The following is a 21,233-nucleotide window of genomic DNA, read 5'->3' on the forward strand; positions in this document are numbered from 1 at the left end:
GTATTGATCTCTTCTGGTTCTTCTTAGACTAATCAAACTTGCTAAGATCTAGGATTTCCCATCAAGGTAACTGTGTGTGTGTGTGTGGTGGTGGATCCCGCATTTGTTGAAGAGGAGAAGGGTTGATTTTATTGTTCCTACTTGATTCAATCGATCTAGGGTATTCAATTCCACAAACCCTAAGATCGAAATTTGCTTCTTCAACAGGTGCTACTGTTACGAGGGTTTTCTACTTCGATCATCTGCTGCAATCACCAATCACCTTCAGGCATAGATCGATTCTTCTCACACTTAAATTGATTGAGAGACAAAAAATTTGATCCTCTTGTTCTTTTTTTTCTTGTCTTCTCTGCAATAAAACATATTTAGTGTTTGATGGTCTGATGAACACCATTCAATTAATTATATTGGGACAAAAATCAATAGTCCAATTTGTAGCTAGCCTTTTAAATTGAAAAATGGAACACCAACTAAAGTTGTAAAAAATCATAAGAGGCGTACACTGTGGCCAATGAATTAATTTCATTTCCACCTTACCCATAAAAATTGGATGAAAGACAATCTGCAGAAGATACCATAAATACAATTTAAAATTAGATATGTTTGATCACTGATTATTGAATGATTTTCCTGTTTCTGTGCCAGTGCCTAACTGTCATGGTACAGGCCAGTGAACTATCTTCAAGAAATAGCATTTTTAATATTGGGCCATTGGAAGATGCATTTATATATATAGACTGAAAGCTGATTTTCAAAAATAATTCACTTATCCACACTTTTCATTTTAGGAGGAACCCAATTATGTGTTTTTATAAATTATTTGGTGCATGGAAATATCTCTGATTTAAATTCCCAATAACTCTGTTAAAAAAAAAAAATTGGACAAGCATTGTCACTATTACGTAGGAAAAGGAAGTATGTAGATAAGAGTAGAGGGTCCTAAGGAAATAGGTAGAAATTTAATATTGTTTCTTAAAAATGATGCAATGGTCGTAATCACTAACCAATGTTAATTTCTGTTTAGAGGATATTGAAGGTGAAAATATCCATCAAAGTGCATGCAATTAGTGATATTATTTCAGATATCCCTTCTAATGAGTATTTATGGAGAAAATGTTGACATAAGCAAATCAAGGGTTCTCCACACCCTAGGTATATATATTCGGAACCAATCTTCCATTATCGTTCCTATTTCTACCAAGATAATGATTGTTGCAAGCAAGTTTGGTTGTCAATTGTTAAGGTCCTAGTTATTAGCTATAGATTAAAGTTTGATGAATTTTTGGTCAAGTCTTTCAAAAATGATCTTCTATGTATTATTAGGGGGGCAACTTGGTCCAGTGCAAATCGAGAATCGAACCAAACTGATAGCTTTGGGGTGGTTTGGAACAAGTTGTAGTTTGATTATAGGTTAAGAAAATGGAGAACTGATCAATTTGGTTTGGTTCTCAGATCAAGCTTGTATAGAACTGAATCAAACCGAGAACCAAATATATTAGGAGTTAGTACATCAATTAATGATCTTTTTATTCGTAACTACAAGTTAGCTATTCTGAATTGATATGACTTTGGGATAAATAATTTATTTTCAAAATTTTCTAATGGAATCTGCCTTTGGGTTTTTACATCTCCCCACAGGTGTTTTAGTATGACCCACTGGTGTGCTACATAGGCCATTCATTCTCTTAATTTGAGTTTTTTCTTTGAGGGCTTTTCATAGGTTCAGCCTTCCAGAATTTGAACCTCAGAGAAGTGTGCAAAGGTCTTTTCCCCTTATTTTTCTTTCTACGGAAGTAGGAAAAAAAAGGGAAAAATGGACTTCCATTCTTAGAAATTTGGAGGAAAAACAGATTTCATTTTTTGAGAAGTGGAGTCTTGGGGTTGGCCCCAGATCAGTGATGTTGTGTGGTGGAATGCATGCATAGTTTCTGAAATGCTAATGCATCAAGTTAGGCTAGATTGGACTTTTACATCTCTTTACATAAATTATTCCAAATAATCAAAATTTATCACGATCTTGTAAAAGTGAAGCATACTTACATGTTTTATGGATAGAACAGATTTAAGTCACTCTTCTACATATAAGCATTTTCTAATATATTCTAATTTCCACTCCAATAATACTAGATAAGTTTTATTGATACAGGCTTTGGTGTTTCTTTTAAGCAGGTTGGTTTCAAGATGTTTTTAGGTTTCATAGCATCTGTGACCAATTGGGACTTCGATGGAATGAGTTGCAGCCTTGTTTGGAGGATAACCCACTAGTAAACTTTGTCGAGCTTCCTAATACATGCCAAGGCCTATGTTATTGCAATATGTTGTGCTACGTGCAGCTATTATGATGAATAGTACGGAAAAGAGAAAATAAGAAAATAAAAATAATAATAAATCACACAGATTTAACCTGGTTCGACGGTGTGCCTACATCCATAGGAGTGAGGGATTGAATTTTCACTATATATCAAATTAGGGTTACATCATATGAATTTATAGTAAATCCTAGCCGTACAAGAGGTATTAAAAAGTTTCAATAATACTCCTGTACCGTACTGCGGGGCGTTGCCCCCATACCCCACTACGTGAAAATCTCCTATTTTAACTAAAAAATTTGTTGGGCCTGGCCCGTCAAATTTTGATACCCAAATTCCGCGGCCTACGGACCACGTTTCCAAATCTCAAGCTCGATCTCACTCTCAATCAACCGATCTCATCTCTCTCTCATTCTCTGTGTCTCTTTCTCACTGTCTCTTTCTCTCTGCGTCTCTCTCACAATCATCGATCTCTCTCTCTCTCTCTCTCGATCGACATCGCTCTTTATCTCTCTCTCTCTCCCGATCGACCTCCCCATCTCTTTCTCACAGTCGCTCTCTTGATCGATCGACCTCTCCATCTCTCTCTCTCGATCGATCTTTCTTTCGATCTGTCTCCCTCAATCGATCTCATCTCCCACTTTATTTGATCGATCGATCTTGATCGAGAACTTCTTTCGAACACTAGTTATCAGATTTGTTTCTAGAACTTCTTTCCAACCCTAGAAATCAGTAGATCTAGTTCTGAAAATCGAAATATTTTTTATCAATCAAGGCGTGAATGAGGGGCATCTGAAGATCGACTACAAAAGACAAACGATATGCTGAGTCGGGGATCGAATAACCGATTAAATAGTTTGGTTATCCGATCCCAAGTTTCTCATGCTCTCTATGTTCGCTACAATGGCTGTGATTTATGTCGCCAGCCGGTGAGTTTCCAATCTTATTCGCATTTCTGTTCGATCGATTTCACTTTTTGTTGTTATGGTTTTTATATATCGGTGTTCAAATGAAATCTGTTTAATTTAGGCATATCTGAATCTTAAGTTAAATTATTTTTTGAAAATTTGAATTGGCTATTATGTAATTTTAGGCCTTGTTTGATTTCCACTTTTCGATGCCAAATTGATGATCCAAACTCGTTTGAAATCTCTTATCTGTTCTTCTAAACAAAGTCAGATCATGTCAGTCCTAAGCTATTTGCTGTTAGTACCCAGCACTTGTACACTATCCATCTCAAGCTGCAAAAACTCTCTAATCAAATATGTTGGTTCCTAGATTGCTATTTAGCCTTCAGTTATGGCCAAGATAGTTTTCCTAACACTTCAAAGTTGTGTTCTACACCCACGATGTACCTGCATATATTTGCCATACATAGGCAACATAATTATCAAGTCTCAGTCCATCAGAATGCAGTCTCATTTTATATTCATGACATAGTAACTAATGTTGAAATAGTTGGTGATGAGTATATAGCGTTATTAAGGACATATATGATATAATTTGTAAGTGATGTTGGAATAGTTGGTGACAAGACAGGGGTCTTTTTGGTTACAGTAGGTTTGCATTAGAGTTCAGTCCCAATTTCATACCATTTTGCACTAGTTATGAGTCAATTAACTACTTATATTTATGGGGAGGTCCCTTATGTTTTCTTTGTAGATGATGCATTGTTGGTTAATGAAACTGGAGGGGGTTAAATTTAAAACAAGAATCGTGGAGGGATAGCATATAAACTAACGGTTCTAAGATAACAAGGTCTAAGACAATATATACGCAACACAACTTTGGTAAGAACTCTCTTGGGGATTAGGCATTAGTTAAAATTGATGACAAAAAATACCCTAAAGGGACCACTTTTCTATTTCGGTTATTGTACTTGGAAATAGAGATACTGATGAGAATTAGTGCTACGTAAATCAAGGTGAGAAGCACTTCTAGAGTCTTATGTGATCTCAGTGTACTGACCAAACTACAGGAATAATAATACGAGACACCTGTATGACTAGCTGTGCAGCATGGAGTTGAGTATTGGGAAGTTAAGAAATGTGTTCATAGAATAGATGAGGATAAAGAATTTTAGATTGGTGAGTGGTAAGTATAGGAAAAGACTAAATTAAAAAAAAAAAAAAAAAAACTAAATAAAGTTAGTATATTTGAAGGAATTCATGAATAGCCCCAAATATAATAACAGCCCAATGAAAGTAGCCCTATGGTGAAGGTTAATAAAAATATTGTGCTTGGCCCTCCTAGTGCGCCTTTGAATCAGAAATCTGTGATTGTACACATTCGTCACTATTATCTTTTTAGTTTATGATACATTAATTATTTCAGTGATTCACGATCCTCGTAAATGCATAAAAATGACCTGAGACTAAGTTCAATTGTCCCAATCCCACGCACCTTGCTTGGGTCAAACATCACTCTAAAAAATCATGAATAAGCAAACCAAGAAACAATGTATAAAAGTAGTTTGAGCTTACTTTTGAGGCCTATAAGCCGGGGAGTGGTGTTGGAATGTTTCCACCCTTTCCTTTAGTAGCATCTTTCCATTTCTATAGTGGGCATGGTTTCAAGAGATCGTTGTTGATTAGCTTTCAAACTCAATTTGGGTTAAGAAGTAATACTCACAAGCAAGAGAGTAAAAACCTTTTGCCTGCCTTTAATTTTATTTATTATTTAATTCTTTGTAACGTACGGGTTCTTCTCTCATAGCTAAAGAGGGTAAGATAAAGTCTTACTTGAAGTATAAATTAAGAGGATGTTTTGGGGAGAGGTGGCATGGTTTAATGTTAATGATGCAACTGTAATTTTATTATTACAATGTTAATGATGCAACTGTATAGTTATATTTTATTCTATTTTGAAGTACCAACTTGGCTAAAGGGTAAGATGTGTAGAGTGTTGTTCCCACGTACTAGGTTCAAACCCTCTTGAACCCAACTTCATTTGCTAACCTCTAACTTTACACAACTATATTAAAAAAAAAAAAAAAATCTTATTCTATCTAAATGTTAATTCACTTGCATCCAATATCTATCTTTTGTGAACAGATAATATTCCCTTAGGTTGAGTAATATCTTTTCTTGGATATTCTTTTTGTAGGTATGAACGCTTTCTTAAAATCATGATTCTAAGCGTTCTTAAAAACACACATCAGCCAGTAAAGTTTTGGTTCATAAAGAACTATCTTTCTCCTCAGTTTAAGGTTTTGTTCTTCTTTAGTCGATCTTTGGTTTTGTTAAAATTTTCATTAAGGCATGCAATCAGAGTATTGTCTTATTTATGATATTCATACTAAAAAAATGGCTAAGTTGTCTAATGAGTAGTCATTCTCTGGTTTCATTCAGAATGTCATACCGTATATGGCATGAGAAGATCGATTTGAATATGAGCTCATCACCTACAAGTGGCCTACATGGCTGCATAAGCAGAAAGAAAAGCAGTGGATTATCTGGGCATATAAAATCCTGTTTCTTGATGTTACAGAAGAACTTTGCTTGGACATCAGGGATAGCAAATTAACAAGATTATTGAGGGATTCTTTGGGAGGGTAAACAAAGACGTGCATAATTGCCACTATATCCCCTTCTATTTACTGTTTGGAAGAGACACTCAGCACCTTAGATTATGCATACCACGCTAAAAATATCAAGAACAAGCCTGAGGTCAGTTTATTTGATTGGCATTGGTTGGTAGTGGTACCATTCTTTCTTTTTTGCTCTTGAACTGTCTTTCCTTGGATCCACCTCTACTGTTCTGACCTATTCGCACTATTTCCAAGTTAATCAGAAGATGATGAAATCTACGATGATCAAGGATTTGTGCACTGAGATTGATCGCCTTAAGCAAGGTGAGTGCTTCCTTGTTCGGGTGATTGATTATAGTTTCATTTGATCTTTTCTCTTGTTTATCTCTCAAATTATAAAGAGTATTATGTAAGTGCTTTAATTAACAATTATTCTTAAGCAATTGAATGCTTAGGTAAGGTTTTATCAAAACTAGGATCTCATTTATACAATTATGCTTTACGTTTTCTAATCAGAGGTGTATGCTGCAAGAGAGAAGAATGGCATCTATATACCACGAGATCGTTATCTACAAGAAGAAGCTGAAAAGAAGGTTTGATTCTTACCATGTAATTCATCTTTAATGTATTCTCTCTCGAAGTTCCTAATGAGAGGGACATTTCAACTTTGTTCTCCAGGCTATGTCTGAGAAAATAGAATGCATGGAACTTGATTCAGAGTCCAAGGACAAGGTACAATCCACAATCTCTGTATTTGGTTTTTTTATTTGTCTTTTTGGTTACTATATGTATAGATTTAACCAGCTAATTGTATATCGTGAGCAGCAAGTAATGGGACTTCAAGAACTTTACAACTCTTAGCAACTGTTGACCGCAGAATTAAGTGAAAAACTTCAAAAGACTCAGGTGACTTGTTGTATAGTCATTCTCTTGACCTTCTTTTAAGCTTTGCCTCAATGCAAGAAATTAAAGTCTTTGCTGTTGCCTGTATGTGTCCATAGAAAAAACTCGAGAACACTGAACATGCATTGTTCGATCTAGAGGATAGATATAGACAGGCCAACTCAACGATTAAAGAAAAGGAATTCTTAATCTTTAATCTCCTCAGATCAGGTGAGTAAAGTTCCATCACTTTCCTTCAGCACCCTTTCCTAATTGTTTTATGAAATGGTGTTTCTTTTTTGTTTCCTTCGAGAACTTCCATGTTAGGCTTGAATTTTGGAAAAAAATATTTTGAGATGTTTTGGCATTGATATTTTTATCTGTCACTCATTATTTGGATTGGATGAAGGGTGCGTGAAAAGGTTGTAATCGATTGGAACATTTAGTTAACAACTTAGTTTAGCTTTAAGTACATGTTGACCATTCCATTGGTTTTTCACACTCATCACATCTGTATCTACTTTACATAGTTTGAACCAGTACCCTTAATTCAAATAGCTTCCATCTTGCTAGGGGTGTTGGACAGTTGCCATCTTGCTAGGGGTGTTGGACAGTTGCCATCTTGCATTGGTCCTCACTCTGTCTTTCCTCCCTCAGTGACATTTATTGTTTATTTTTCAGAGAAAGCACTCATGGAGCGGGCATTTGAGCTTCGATCAGAGCTAGAGAATGCAACATCTGATGTGTCTGGATTGTTTGCCAAAATTGGTTTGTGTCCATGTTTTGAAGTACACAATTTTGGGTATATCTTACTAAAAGATAAGGCATGAAGATTGCCTATAAACTTTTGCAATGTGATTGGTGTGTAGAACGCAAGGATAAAATAGAAGATGGAAACAGAACTCTTGTTCAGAAATTCCAGTCTCAATTGACTCAACAACTTGAGGTCTTGCATAAGATTGTTGTAGCTCCATAATGCCGCATGAACACCAATTAAAAGAAATGGAAGAAGATATGCAGTCGTTCGTTTCCACAAAAGCAGATGTAAGATGTAAATTATGAAGCGGAGTATGTAGATGGTGTGATGAGGCTGTATGCTACGGTGGTGTTGTCGAAGAACATGGCGGGGGCAACGGTGAATCAAGTGTGGCAGGTGTTCGAAAGGAACACTTGATTTAATGAGTGGGCAAAGCAATAGTACCCAAAGTAGAGGAGGAAATTCAAATCTCAAAAAGAGGAATGTAAGTTGTTTTTTTTATGCTTAATTTTGTTTATTTGTGGTTTTTGTTACTTATTGGTTCCCTTGTTATATGATCTTAAAAAAAAAAAAAAACTAATTTGTGGCAGATTCATGGAATTCTGAATGCAGTGAGTAGGGGAATTTTGTTTCCAATTGGAGCCATATTTGCTAGGTATCTCTGGACATTCAAGTCAGCAGATCCAGCTTGGTTTTATCTTCATATCTTTTGTCAGAGTTCTTCCTATGTTATTGGAGTTGCCGGATGGGCTACTGGTCTTCAGCTCGGGGCCAATTCGAAGGGTTTGGTATACAAATCTCATCGGAATATTGGGATCACTCTCTTTTGTTTCGCAACATTGCAGGTAATTATAATTGTTCCTAATTTGTTCATTGTTTCTTATTTTAAGCACATTTTCTTAATCAATCATAACGAGTTTATCATTCTTTGTGTTGTGCAGATTTTCGCATTGTTCCTAAGGTCAAAGAAGGAGCACAAGTACAGGATTTACTGGAATTTTTATCACCATATTGTTGGATACTCCATCCTTGTTCTTGGTATCGTCAACGTGTTTAAAGGTCTAGACATGTTGGATCCAACTAAAATGTAGAAAACAGCTTATATTGTGGTATTGTGTGTATTGGGTGGGATTGCATTAGTGTTGGAAGTTACGACATGGATCGTTGTTTCGAAGAGGAAATCCGATGCATCCACCGAACCTTATGATGGGAATGGCAAGCAACAACCACTCACAGTTTGATCAACAACAAGATTGCAGGGCCACATATAGTATTGAGGAGAGTTGGTTCTCTTACAGTTTGTCTATAAAGTTACTTCTTAGGCTTTCTCTTAGGTATCTCTTAGAATCTATTATTGCTTCTTCAATTGTTTGTGTTTTGTGTTCTAAATTAAATCAGGAGTGTGACATAAATAGTTGTATATATATCATATACTGCTTTATTGTCAGTTATTTGTAGCTTCGACAGAATTTTCGATCTTAATAAAGAGGTTTACATGTATATTAATTTTGGGTTATTTAGTTTAGTTTGGAGCTTGTTTTATGATTTTTCTTTTGTTTTTTCTTTTTCTGATTTTTTTTTAAATATATTATTTCGTTCATTGTGATTGGTGAATTAGAGGACCGTGTTCTTGTTTGTTAAACCTCTAAATTTGACGGTTATACTCTATAGATTTTTTTTTGTTTTTTTTAATTCCATTCTCCAATAATTTGATAGTCCAGGGCCATCAAAAAAAAAATTTCTACAAGAGAATATTTGACGGGCATATTTGACAGGAGGGTCCGTCAAATTTCTCAAAATTTGACGGGCTAAGACCGTCAAATATGAGCTTTTTTCACATAGTGCCCCCAACCTATTAATCATCCCTAACAATAAAACAATAAATTACATTCCAAAAAAGTAGATGCCATCATTCCACTTCATTCTCAACATCAGCTTGCTTTTTCTATATACATATTTCATTCAATATGAGCTACATACTACAACAATCTCCACCTTGCCAATTATCCACCCCTTCAGAGGGAAAAAAAAAAACATAACTTGGAATTCCACATAGGACAATATGTTGGGACATCTCCCATCTACCACCTGGAAACATTAATCAAGTCCAAGCAATGCTTGAACTTATCTGTGGTAACAGACTTTGTCGACATGTCTGCTACATTCTTAAAAGTGTGAACTTTCTCAAGCAATAGTTCACCAGAAGAAACCAATTCCTTGATTTTGTGAAACCTCACATCTATGTGCTTGGTCCTTGCTTGATACACTTGGTTCTTTACCAAATAAATGACACTCAGATTATCAAAATGCAACTAAACTCCACTTTTCTAAAAATCCAACTCCTTGAACAACCTTATAAGTCACAAGACTTCCTTGGCAACCTTAGCCACTACTCTATATTCTGACTTAGTAGTAGATAGTGCAACTAGAGACTAAATCATGGATCTCTAACAAATAGGCCCCCCTCCCCACAAAAGAATGAATACATAACCTATGGTAGACTTCCTGTCATTCAAATCCCTTGCAAAGTCTGCATCCACATATCCCACAATTGAAGGATCACCCTGTTGTCTGTTAAACATGATGTCATAGTATAGACACCATATTTTTACATATGCCTAATTCAACAATTCGTCATCCCGTTGTTGTGGATTTCTAATGATGAGCGGAAATGTCTAGAAGGTTTGTGAGTACTAATTCTAATTTTTGATTCCTCCATCTCCCTTACTCATTACAACTCGACATAGAAAATAACGCACGCTTAGGATCGCTATACTTCACATCTAATTTAGCTAGTACGTACGCTTAGGTTTGCTATACAGTTCGATAACTTAGAGATCTCGCTACGTTAAGAAAATATGATCTCAAAACTTAGAAATAATCATGTTAGGACTAAAAGAAACCTCATAGTAAAATTCATAAAAATCTGCAAAAAATAACAAAACGATGAAATAACCTTTCATGAATTTTGGATTTTCAAAAAATCTCTAAAGTACCGCCATTGCACTTAGAATATGATTTTGAGTCTAATGAAACCCAAATTGACGAAAACAAAGAAATTTATGAAAAATCACAAAAATAACTGAAATACCCCTCAATGTCCGACTTTGACCTAGAGACCCTGATTCTTAGAAAAACATGATAAAATTTTGAAAAATCCTCGACCAAAATGAAAATTTAATCAAAATCAAATTAAAAATTAATCAAACAATTTAAACTAAAATAAAAAACAAATTAAAACTCAAATTAAAAATTAATCAAACAATTTAAATTCAAATCAAAATCAAATTAAAATTTTAAATTTAATCAAGATCAATCAAAGAAATTTCAATCTAAAATTCAAAATCAAATAAAAAATAAATTTAAAGTCAAACCAAAATTTAATCAAAACAACAAAATTCAAATTAAAAATCGATCGATCAATAAGGTCCAAATTAAAATTTAACCGACCAATCAAATTTCAAATCAAAATTTAATCAACCAATTAAAAATCAAATTAAAATTAAAATCCAATCAAACAACAAATCAATATCAATTAAAATCCAATCATCCAATCAAATTGAAATCCAAATCCAATCGAATAAAAATCAAATTCCAACCGACCAATTGAATTAAAATTCAATCAATTAATTGAATTAAAATCCAATTGACAAAATCAAAATTGATCAATCAAATAAAAATAAAAATTAAAGCTAACTTATCAAATTAAAAACTGAAAATCCAATTAATCGCAGGAGGACTACCAAGAGGTGAATAGTGTAGGATCATCACTTACATTCTAAAAAAAACGAAACAAAAGCAAAAAGAAAGGAAATAAATGTGGGAAGTTCTCACTTAAAATCAAAGAGAGAAAAACTTGGAAAAAATCGAGGAAATATCTCAATATCCAACGTCCCATTCTTTGAGAAGGATTAAAATCTAAGAGATCTAAAAAATCCAAGAAATTTCTCAAATATCCAACGCCCCATGATTTTTAGAAACAAAAGAATAAGAAAAAAAAAATAAATAAAAAACATCTTAAAGAGGACGTCCTCTTGTTAAAATAAATTGAAAATTAGAAAAAAGGAAAATAGAAAGAAAGCTCAATAAAAGATCAGCCCTTCAAAGATCAACTTCTTCTCTCTCAGATTCTCGCATCTCTAGCTTTTCTTTTCCCCACGTTTTGGAGCAAGAGAACAGCTCTCCCTCTTTCCCACTTTCTTCTTTTCCAACTCTCAAACCAGCAGCCCTCCCTCTCTCCCACGTCCTTCTCTTCCAACTCTCAGACCAACAGCTCTCCCTCTCTCCCACGTCCTTCTTTTCCAATTCTCAAACTTGCATCTTCTCCCCCTCCCTCCATCTTTAGCTCTTCTTTTCTCCCACGTTTTGGAGCAAAAGAATAGACTGTTCTCTCCCTTTCAGCCCTTCTCTGCCTTCTCTCTCAGAATCTACTCTTCTCACGTTTCTTCCTTCTTGAACCAGCAGCCACAGCAGTAGCAACTACTAGTAGAAGCCACGTTTTTTTTCAGCCCAACCAATAGCCTCCCTCTCTGTCTTATTCCTTCTTTCCTAACTCCCAAACCAACAGCCCCCTCTGCCTTATTCCTTTTTTTCAACTTTCAAACCAACAGCCCCCAGCCAGCCATTTTATTTTATTTCTTTTATTTGGATCAACGCACAGCAGCAGTTTGCCCCTCTCAGTCGTAGCCGCAGTAGTGGCCATACATTTGCAGCAATCGCAATTTTCCTTCAACTATTACAGCACTCACGAGTTCTCGATTCATCTCTGAAGGAACAAAACAGCCGCTACTTCATTCTACAGGTTCTTCTTGTCTATAGCATCACATCTCTATTTTTCTTTTCTTTTCACGTCATCTTCGGCCCTCATCGATATTTCACAGTATTTTTTATACTTTTCTAGCTATCTGGGTTACCTATCATGTCACTTTTTTGCAATAACCCCATGATCATTATGTTTGGACCAATTGATGATAGGAGAGGTTCATTCACCCATTATTTTTAATAAAATCTTAAATGCAATTTTCACAATCTACGATTACTAATAGAAATTGAGAGTTCTTTACAAGCTCTGTTCGAAATGATCAAAGTCCGTGTGCGGAAATCAAGACTGATCGAATTTTGAATTAATTGATTTTTGAATCTGACCTGGTGATTTTGAAGATTTCGATGCCGTTGTCCTTTCTCCCTTCTGTGGCGGAAGACGGTTTGACCCCGAAATAGGCAAAATCCAAGGTCGAAGTTTCGAAATCCCCATATATATATAGGGTCCCGTTCAGCAACAAACATTTTGACAAACATTTTGGCAAAACATTTTTCAAAACATGGGTTAGAAGTTTTGGAATGGGCTGATTTTTGGTGAGGATGATCTCTACGGTGAGGAGATCATCCTCACCAAAAATCAGTCCATTCCAAAAATTCTAGCCCCAATTTACAAGTTGAAAAATCATGGACCGTCCATTTTTTGTAAACCATTTTTGATGGGGTTAGAGGTTTTGGAATGGGCTGATTTTTGGTGAGGATGATCTCCTCACCGTAGAGATCATCATCACCAAAAATCAGCCCATTCCAAAACTTCTAACCCATGTTTTGAAAAATGTTTTGCCAAAATGTTTGTTGCTGAACATTTCCCATATATATATATATATATATATATATATATATATATATATGGGTCCCGTTCGCTGGCTAATGGTTTGGCGAATTTTTTGGCAAACATTTTTGAATCGTTGGATACAACGCGATCTAACGGACGAGATTAAATCTCGGCGTAATTTAATTTAAACTTCAAAACTTATATATATTACAGCGCCATCCCTCTAAATATATATATATTAGTGCTTACTCCCTCTTCTCTTTAAACCTCGTAGAACAGAGCTGAGAGTTCTCTTCGAACTCTCTCTCCCTTTTCTCTGTCGTTTTCTTCTCTCGTTGAAACCCTCGCTGTCGCTCTCTCTCGTGAACTCTTTCATTCACTCCCGGTCTCGCTCTCGCCTGAAACACTCCCTCTCTTGCTTCACTGCGATTGAGAGCTCTTCAGCCATGATTCCTCTCTTCTGCAAAACCTCTATCTCATCTCCTAAAACCCTAACCCTAAATCTCCATGGATATCAATCTCTATTGTCTCCATGTTCTTCATCTGGTAGTTGTCTTTCTTCATCTTTGCGAACACGGATTCAAAAATCACTGAGTATGCTACGGAGTTTTAAAAAGGATGATTGATATTCCGGTAACTCCGTTGAGTTTCGAAGCAACTGCGATGACACCAGTGGTGGCGGAGTTGGAGGTGGAGCGAGAAAACTTTTTTGTTTATTGTAAGAAAGGAAGATAGGAGACGATGGAGGATTGGTATTCGGCGGTCGTGGATCTTCAAGGAGGTCCTAAACAGGTTTGTTCAACCTTCAAATTAATTAAGTTGTCTACGTTTTGTTTCCATTTTTTCTTTATGTTTGGTTGAATGATGGTGAGTTTTCTAAGTAATGGGAATACTTGAGATTGTCTGGAACAGGTCAGAAATTATGAAAATGTTGGGGAATTATTATTGGTTTGGTTGTTTGTTTTATAAAAAAATAGAGATGAAATATTTTCATAATTTTTTTTAAAATAAAAATTGTAAGGAATTGTGATCCGAAAGCCTTTTTTTGTGTTGGAACATAGAGAATGCCTTGATGTATCACAGTGAGAGGCTCGCCATTGGTTACGGGCTTATTAGTGCACCACTAGGGACCACCTTGAGAATCATCTATAATCTATGGATTTGCAGAGATTGTATGCAGTCAAGATTATATGGAAGATTGTAGAGAGAGAGAGAGAGACAATAAAATGTTTCATCATTTCAAGAATGGTAAGTACTCTTGCGGAGATTATTGGTAGTTAGAATTGATTCAAACTTGGCTTGCTTTATTATGTATAGATATGTACATCATCATCGTCACCCCAAAAACTTGTTTCCAAAAATTTGGGGTTTGTGTAACAACTATTGTTCCTCTAAAGTTTTTTTGAAGTCACATTTTTCTGTTACTTCATGAGAATTCAATAGGTACTTGGTTTAGCATATATAGAAATGTAGGACAAGATATCAACAAAGAAGACCAAAAGAAGATGGGTAGGACTGAAGGGTTAAATGAGCATTTTAAATTTGAGTTAGAAATTTGTTAATTTTGTCTTTTTGAGTCCTAATTGTTGTAGAAGTTTTTTAGCAATTATTCTAAGGTTAGTAGAAGAGTTTTAGTTGAATTAGAAATTTATTATTCTTGAAAAGTTTTTATTTCGAGAAAATTAGTTACTTGAAATAAAATGTAGAATCAAATTAGAAGTCTAGAGTCTATTTGAACCTATGTAAGGGTCAATTTTCATTATGTTTTTTAGATTTTATTATTCAGTTCAGGGTTATTTCTCTTGTTTTGCCCTATGGATTCAAGGTTACTCTATCCAAGGAGGAAGATGTTGATCTTCTCATTCTTCTCACCATGATTCCACAGTGTCACACATGCATACACACAACCTCGCCCACTATGACATAACAATAAGAGAAGATGTGCAAAAAACATTCTCTAAACACAAATGATGATGAAAGAAAACATTATCTATTGTAAAATTTTCTTATATTTATTTTTTGTAATTTTTCAATGCAGACACCTTTACAGACTCCCATTCAATCAACCTTGCCGGGCACTGCAGACCACTCATATTACATTCCCACACCTAGTGAATATTCTACTGTAAATGATAATGACGGTGTAACTGAAGTGAAACCTGGAAGGCCTACTTCATATATGGTAATTTTCTATCTTTAATGAATATTTGCTCTCTTATATGAAGCAAAATATATGTTTAGTTGTGGAATTAATGATGAAGTAAATGTTGATATCTGTACCTTGATTTCACAGCAACCATCTTCTCCTTGGATAGACCAAAGATGTCTTGGTGTTGATGTTAATGTCCTTGAGTATAATAGACTTGAATAAAGAAATTACAATGGTTTAATTTTTTTAAAATATAGTTGGAGACAACCAAAGTTTTTGTAATAATTGGGTTTGAATATTGTAGCTTATGTGGAGGGGCGGGATGAGGTGGACAGAGGAAGACGGTGCCCTTGGCCTGCTTCTTGAGACTGCAAGATGTGCTTTCTCAATGGACGCCATGGAGCCAGTTGAAGGCATTCTTTTGATTGTTGAGAGTCTAACAATGGAGGCAAACGAGAGTGACATTAGCATCATTGAGAGCGTGCTCAGAGTCACTAATGAAGAAAATATTACTAGGGAACAGGCCAAGAAAATAGTCCTCATGTTCTTGGAAAGATTGTGCCATCCATCAGGCCTGAAGAAGTTCAACAAGCAACAGAGAAACACTGAAATGTTGAAAATTTTCTATTGGTGATATTTCATCTAAAGACTCACATAATACATATCCCGAAGTTTGGTCTCTTTGAAGGAAACCGATAGCATATTTTTGTAATCTTAAATGTCTACCAACTCTTTCCAAGACTAGATCCTGAATGGACTCATTCTTGTATCGTGTATGATCTATATTTTTCATCCCATAAGGAATTGCAAATGAATTTGTTAATTTGCTTTTTAACATGTCTAGAGATGAAGAATAGGGAAAGAAAATAAACAATGATGCTAGAGAGCATGCACTTGACCTGAATTGATTTCCTTCCATACAAGAACATCAATTTCTTTCTAGTTTGGTGACAGATTCCCAACACTGAATACTTTGCTTTGCTTTTTGAGAAGTCGACAGCTAAACACACCAACCACAAAATAACGCAATAAACCTCTTATGAATTTCAATTAATAGGAAGATACATCAACAAACATATGGGTGTCATTGGAAAATTGAATGTGGGACTTTCCTTGACCATAAAACCTTGCATTACTCATTGCCTTAGCTACAAGGCAATAAAGGGCTTCAACCACAATGTTGAAAAGGAAGGAGATAACGGGTCAGCATTAATCTTCAAGAGCTCTGGAAAAAACAAGTCGAACTTTCATTCACCCTAATTGAAAAATATGATGAAAGAACACATTTTAAGATCCATTTGTTCCACACAGCCAAAATCCACATGTCCCAACTTCTATTTGAACTAAAATTTAGCTTCTCCAAATTGACCTAGCAAATAACTTTAAAGCACCTTAGTCGATCCTATAATCAATGCACTAGTAAAGATCATAACACCATATTTTCCCTAATGATGCTCCCTCTTAAGGGCCAATCATTGATGAGAGAACTAATTTCAGTCTCAATGGCAGCATTTTGCCATGATTCTATATGTAGCCTACTAGAATAATCAATCAAAGGTACCATATGTCTTCTACCCCCTTTTCTTTGAAATCAAAGACACAAAAGCATTATTTGAACATTAATTAAAGAAGGCCACTTCCTCAAAGTCACCGACATAAGATCATTTCTTATGATGTCCCAATGGAAAACTCTTGTAATATATACTGCAATGCCTTTCTAGTAATCCCCAAAAATACATGCAAAGAATGTAATAGATTCCAAAAGAAATCCAAAAACAAGTGTCATTTGTAATTTGACGAATAAGAAAGATACACAGTGAATAGAATTACATATTTCACCAAGTAAATAACTCAGGGTCATTGTTCTTTCTTTTCTCATGTACACTGTCCATCTATTAAGGAACCAATCATCATATTATCTGCCTTTGTGCCTTTCACCATTCTATAGAAAGTATCAAGAGCACTAAGGAGGCCCCTTTATGAATTCACTCTTCCCATAGTTATCCAAGATTTGTGGGTTGAAAGTGAGTTGTCCTCTTGCTAATAAAATCGGAATTAAAATTCTCCATTGACCTACAAAAAGTGGGCATTAAGAGAAGAGCTCTCAAAACATTGAAATCCACAAAAATTCAGCCAAAGATCTCTAATTAATAATATAATAAGCAGAGACATGAATCATATTGAAAGATCTATCCCTTGAAACAAACCTTGGAGAAAAGAACATCCTTATTGTCAATGCATATAAAGCCATTCTTGAGTGTGCATTTCCATCTGTTTTTGGTCCGTGTAACCTATTTGACCAAATTTGTAATATAACAAGGAGGTTATTAACAAGAATAACCCTAATTAAATCTTACCCTTTGTCTGCATAAGAACAGTTTACCTTCTCAAATTGAGCTAGAACTAAATGACGTGCGTTCCGCTCCTCTCCTTCATCAACATCATCTAAATCATCATCATCATTTTCACTCAAAGGTGGCTCATCATCATCATCTCCAACTTCAATTTGTGGGCCAGTAGAAGTGCCTGCTTGTAGATATAAGAAATTGATAAGGAAAGATGCACCAGTGTCAATGTTTATCGGAGAAACAAACTGTCAATGTGAGAATTGTTAAACTGCACATTGATTATATTTACCAAAAGGGTCCATATACTTGATCAGAGGATCTATCCACACTTACCATGGCCAGCTAAAGTGTTTACTATGTTGTAGTCGTCATTGATAACTCCTTTATAAGGGTATAACTTCAAAAAGAATAACAAAAGCAGCAATATGAGAATCATAATGTTGAATTCAGTAAACCATATAAGTATAATAATTGTCAATTCAATCTATCCAAATACTAGGTCAACCCTTCAACAAGGCAAAGCCCAAAATTTACAACACAGGAAATTTTCCTAAATACTCAACCAAGAGCCTCCTTTTGGACCAATGTTATTGAATTGCACATGCAATGCCGATTATGCATGTGTAATCAAGCAATAGCATACACCGTTGTATATGAGGAGAATCTATTCTAAAAAGAAGAATAAGAAAAAATGAAAGAAAGCATATGCAATCGCATAATGACCTAATGGTAATAAATTTACATGCACGATTGTATTAACCAAAAATAGCATATGCAATCACACATGGCAACTATCAAACTTTTTGGCCACATTTTCCCTATATACACCCATCATCATCATTTATCCCAAAGAATTGGGCACTGTCTTTCCCTATAAAACTACATGTAAATATTTATTGATAGGATAAGTCATAGCATATGACAGCACAAACCAATTAGGTGATCTTAAACACTTGACCAACATTTTTCTTCTAGATAGTAAATAAAACTGTGTCCTTTTTCCACATACACACCGAAAAAAAAAACATCATTAAACCATAGGATTCATCTTGTTAACCCAAATTTCAGGCTCATTCAGGAAGCTGCCCACTTACGTGAAAGGCCAAATCTAATACACTCTTGGCCCGGCCATTCCCCACGAAAGAAATCAATCAGAATCTAATGTTGTATTAAGAAGAGAAAAAATGCCGAAAAATATGCATCCAGAGATTGAATATTATAAGTCAAGAAGAAGAAAAAGAAGAAGAAAATGCTGTAATATTTTAATTATTCAACTTTTCTACTTAATCCTAATAATTCTGAATTTTCACTACAAGTCTGACCATCTAGCACAGACTAATTCTCCCAATACAATTTTTGTTCTCATTTGTTTATGATTTCTCATATTTTTCTCCTTAAAATTCTGATGACCTTCAATATTTCAACACAAATAACGGGCTGAGCGATCACAAATTTCCCCCTTTTAAAAAAATCATAAGCTCACAACCATACCTATTCTCCTAAAATATAACTTCCTTATCATGAAAATATTCCCTCTCTGTTTTTTTATAAAACAAACAACCAAACCAATATTAATTCCCCAACATTTTCATAATTTCTGACCTATTCCAGACAATCTCAAGTATTCCCATTACTTAGAAAACTCACCATCATTCAACCAAACATAAAGAAAAAACGGAAACAAAACGTAGACAACTTAATTAATTTGAAGGTTGAACAAACCTGTTTAGGATCTCCTTGAAGATCCACGACCGCCGAATACCAATCCTCCATCGTCTCCTATCTTCCTTTCTTACAATAAACAAAAAGGTTTTCTTGCTCCACCTCCAACTCTGCCACCACCAGCGTCATCGTACTTGCTTCTAAACTCAACGGCGTTACCAGAATATCAATCATCCTTTTTAAAACTCCGTAGCATACTCGGTGATTTTTGAATCCGTGTCCGCAAAGATGAAGAAAGACAACTACCAGATGAAGAACATGGAGACAATAGAGATGGAGATCCATGGAGATTTAGGGTTAGGGTTTTAGGAGAGGTTTTGCAGAAGAGAGGAATCATGGCTGAAGAGCTCTCAATCGCAGCGAAGCAAGAGAGGAAGTGTTTCAGGCGAGAGCCAGACCGGGAGTGAATGACAGAGTTCACGAGAGAGAGCGACGGCGAGGGTTTCACGAGAGAAGATAACGACAAAGAAAAGGGAGAGAGAGTTCGAAGAGAACTCTCTACTCTGTTCTACGGGGTTTAAAGAGAAGAGGGAGTAAGCACTAATATATATATATTTAGAAGGATGGCGCTGTAATATATATAAGTTTCGAAGTTTAAATTAAATTACGCCGAGATTTAATCTCGTCCGTTAGATCGCGTTGTATCCAACGATTCAAAAATGTTTGCCAAACAGTTCGCCAAACCGTTAGCCAGTGAACGGGACCATATATATATGGGAAATGTTCAGCAACAAACATTTTGACAAACATTTTGGCAAAACATTTTTCAAAACATAGGTTAGAGGTTTTGGAATGAGCTGATTTTTGGTGAGGATGATCTCTACGGTGAGGAGATCATCATCACCAAAAATCAGCCCATTTCGAACCTTCTAACCCCATCAAAAATGGTTTACAAAAAATGGACGGTCCACGATTTTTCAACTTGTAAACTTGGGCTAGAAGTTTCGGAATTGGCTGATTTTTGGTGAGGATGATCTCCTCACCGTAGAGATCATCCTCACCAAAAATCAGCCAATTCCGAAACTTCTAGCCCCAGTTTACAAGTTGAAAAATCGTGGACCGTCCATTTTTTGTAAACCATTTTTGATGGGGTTAGAAGTTTCGGAATGGGCTGATTTTTGATGATGATGATCTCCTCACCGTAGAGATCATCCTCACCAAAAATCAGCCCATTCCAAAACCTCTAACCCATGTTTTGAAAAATGTTTTGCCAAAATGTTTGTTGCTGAACATTTCCCCATATATATATATATATATATATATATATATATATATATATATATATATATATATACACGGCTGATTTTTGACGATATAGGGTGAAAGAAAAAATGAAACGAAGGGATCTTGGGTTGATTTTGTAGATGTCAAGGCTGCGGACCTTTTTCCCTTCTGCGACAGAAGTCAACAGCGAACGGTTTGCGACGAATCTAAGGTTGAAAATCGAAGAAAAAAATGAATTTTTTTTTAAAAAAAATGGGTTAGCTGGTTTGGACGGGTTGGACAAGACGAATAATAAAAAAAAAATTAAAAATTTTATTTATATAAAATTGGGGAGGAAATCGGTATTTTGCCTATTGTTTTGATCGATGATAACTTAACCATTCGGACTCCAAAACTGATAAATGAATATTCTATTTTATCTAATTTTTTTTCTAAATCTAATGGTATGGTAAATTTCTACAAATTTTATTTCTAACAAAAATTTTTGGCCTGAGGTGACCCCTAAAATTGACGTTATTTTCGTTATTCATGATAATTCTACTTCTTAATCTCCAAAAATGACAAATAAATAGTCCCTGTCCAATAATTTTTCGTTACAAACCCAATGGTATAATCAAATCTTAATAATTCTTACTCTAGTAAAAAGTCACTATTTTAACCTGATCCAACTCGATAATCGAGGATTTTGTAATTTTTCTATTTGGACGCGCACTTGAGAGT

At 35.2% G+C, this 21,233-nt stretch overlaps 1 protein-coding gene, 1 long non-coding RNA gene and 1 pseudogene across 5 annotated transcripts; all 3 read left to right on the forward strand.

Moving 5' to 3' along the window:
- Positions 1-6,122: 6,122 nt before the first annotated feature.
- LOC147396020 (uncharacterized) lies at positions 6,123-7,679 on the forward strand. 3 transcript variants are annotated; one of them, XR_015180709.1, is made up of 7 exons: positions 6,123-6,162; positions 6,355-6,431; positions 6,517-6,570; positions 6,664-6,744; positions 6,840-6,951; positions 7,402-7,488; positions 7,590-7,679. It is a non-coding gene; the product is annotated as an uncharacterized LOC147396020 (long non-coding RNA). The 3 variants fall into 3 exon arrangements; XR_015180708.1 differs by lacking the exon at positions 6,123-6,162 and having other exon boundaries at positions 6,236-6,431; XR_015180710.1 differs by lacking the exon at positions 6,123-6,162 and having other exon boundaries at positions 6,237-6,431; positions 6,557-6,570.
- A 32-nt stretch (positions 7,680-7,711) lies between these two features.
- On the forward strand, positions 7,712-8,983 carry LOC147396021 (cytochrome b561 and DOMON domain-containing protein At4g12980-like; annotated as a pseudogene). Its single transcript, XR_015180640.1, has 3 exons — positions 7,712-7,961; positions 8,068-8,322; positions 8,419-8,983. The product of XR_015180640.1 is annotated as a cytochrome b561 and DOMON domain-containing protein At4g12980-like (transcript).
- Positions 8,984-14,345: 5,362 nt separating this feature from the next.
- LOC147396022 (auxin transport protein BIG-like) lies at positions 14,346-16,008 on the forward strand. Its single transcript, XM_086451947.1, has 2 exons — positions 14,346-15,252; positions 15,524-16,008. The coding sequence occupies exons 1-2, from the start codon at positions 15,103-15,105 to the stop codon at positions 15,851-15,853; spliced, it is 480 nt and encodes a 159-aa protein (XP_086308073.1). The 5' UTR covers positions 14,346-15,102; the 3' UTR covers positions 15,854-16,008.
- Positions 16,009-21,233: the final 5,225 nt, after the last annotated feature.

The sequence above is a fragment of the Akebia trifoliata genome, chromosome 8 (genome assembly GCF_017979445.1).
Source record: "Akebia trifoliata isolate Shusen 1 chromosome 8, ASM1797944v1, whole genome shotgun sequence".
NCBI classification, from domain to species: Eukaryota; Viridiplantae; Streptophyta; class Magnoliopsida; order Ranunculales; family Lardizabalaceae; genus Akebia; species Akebia trifoliata.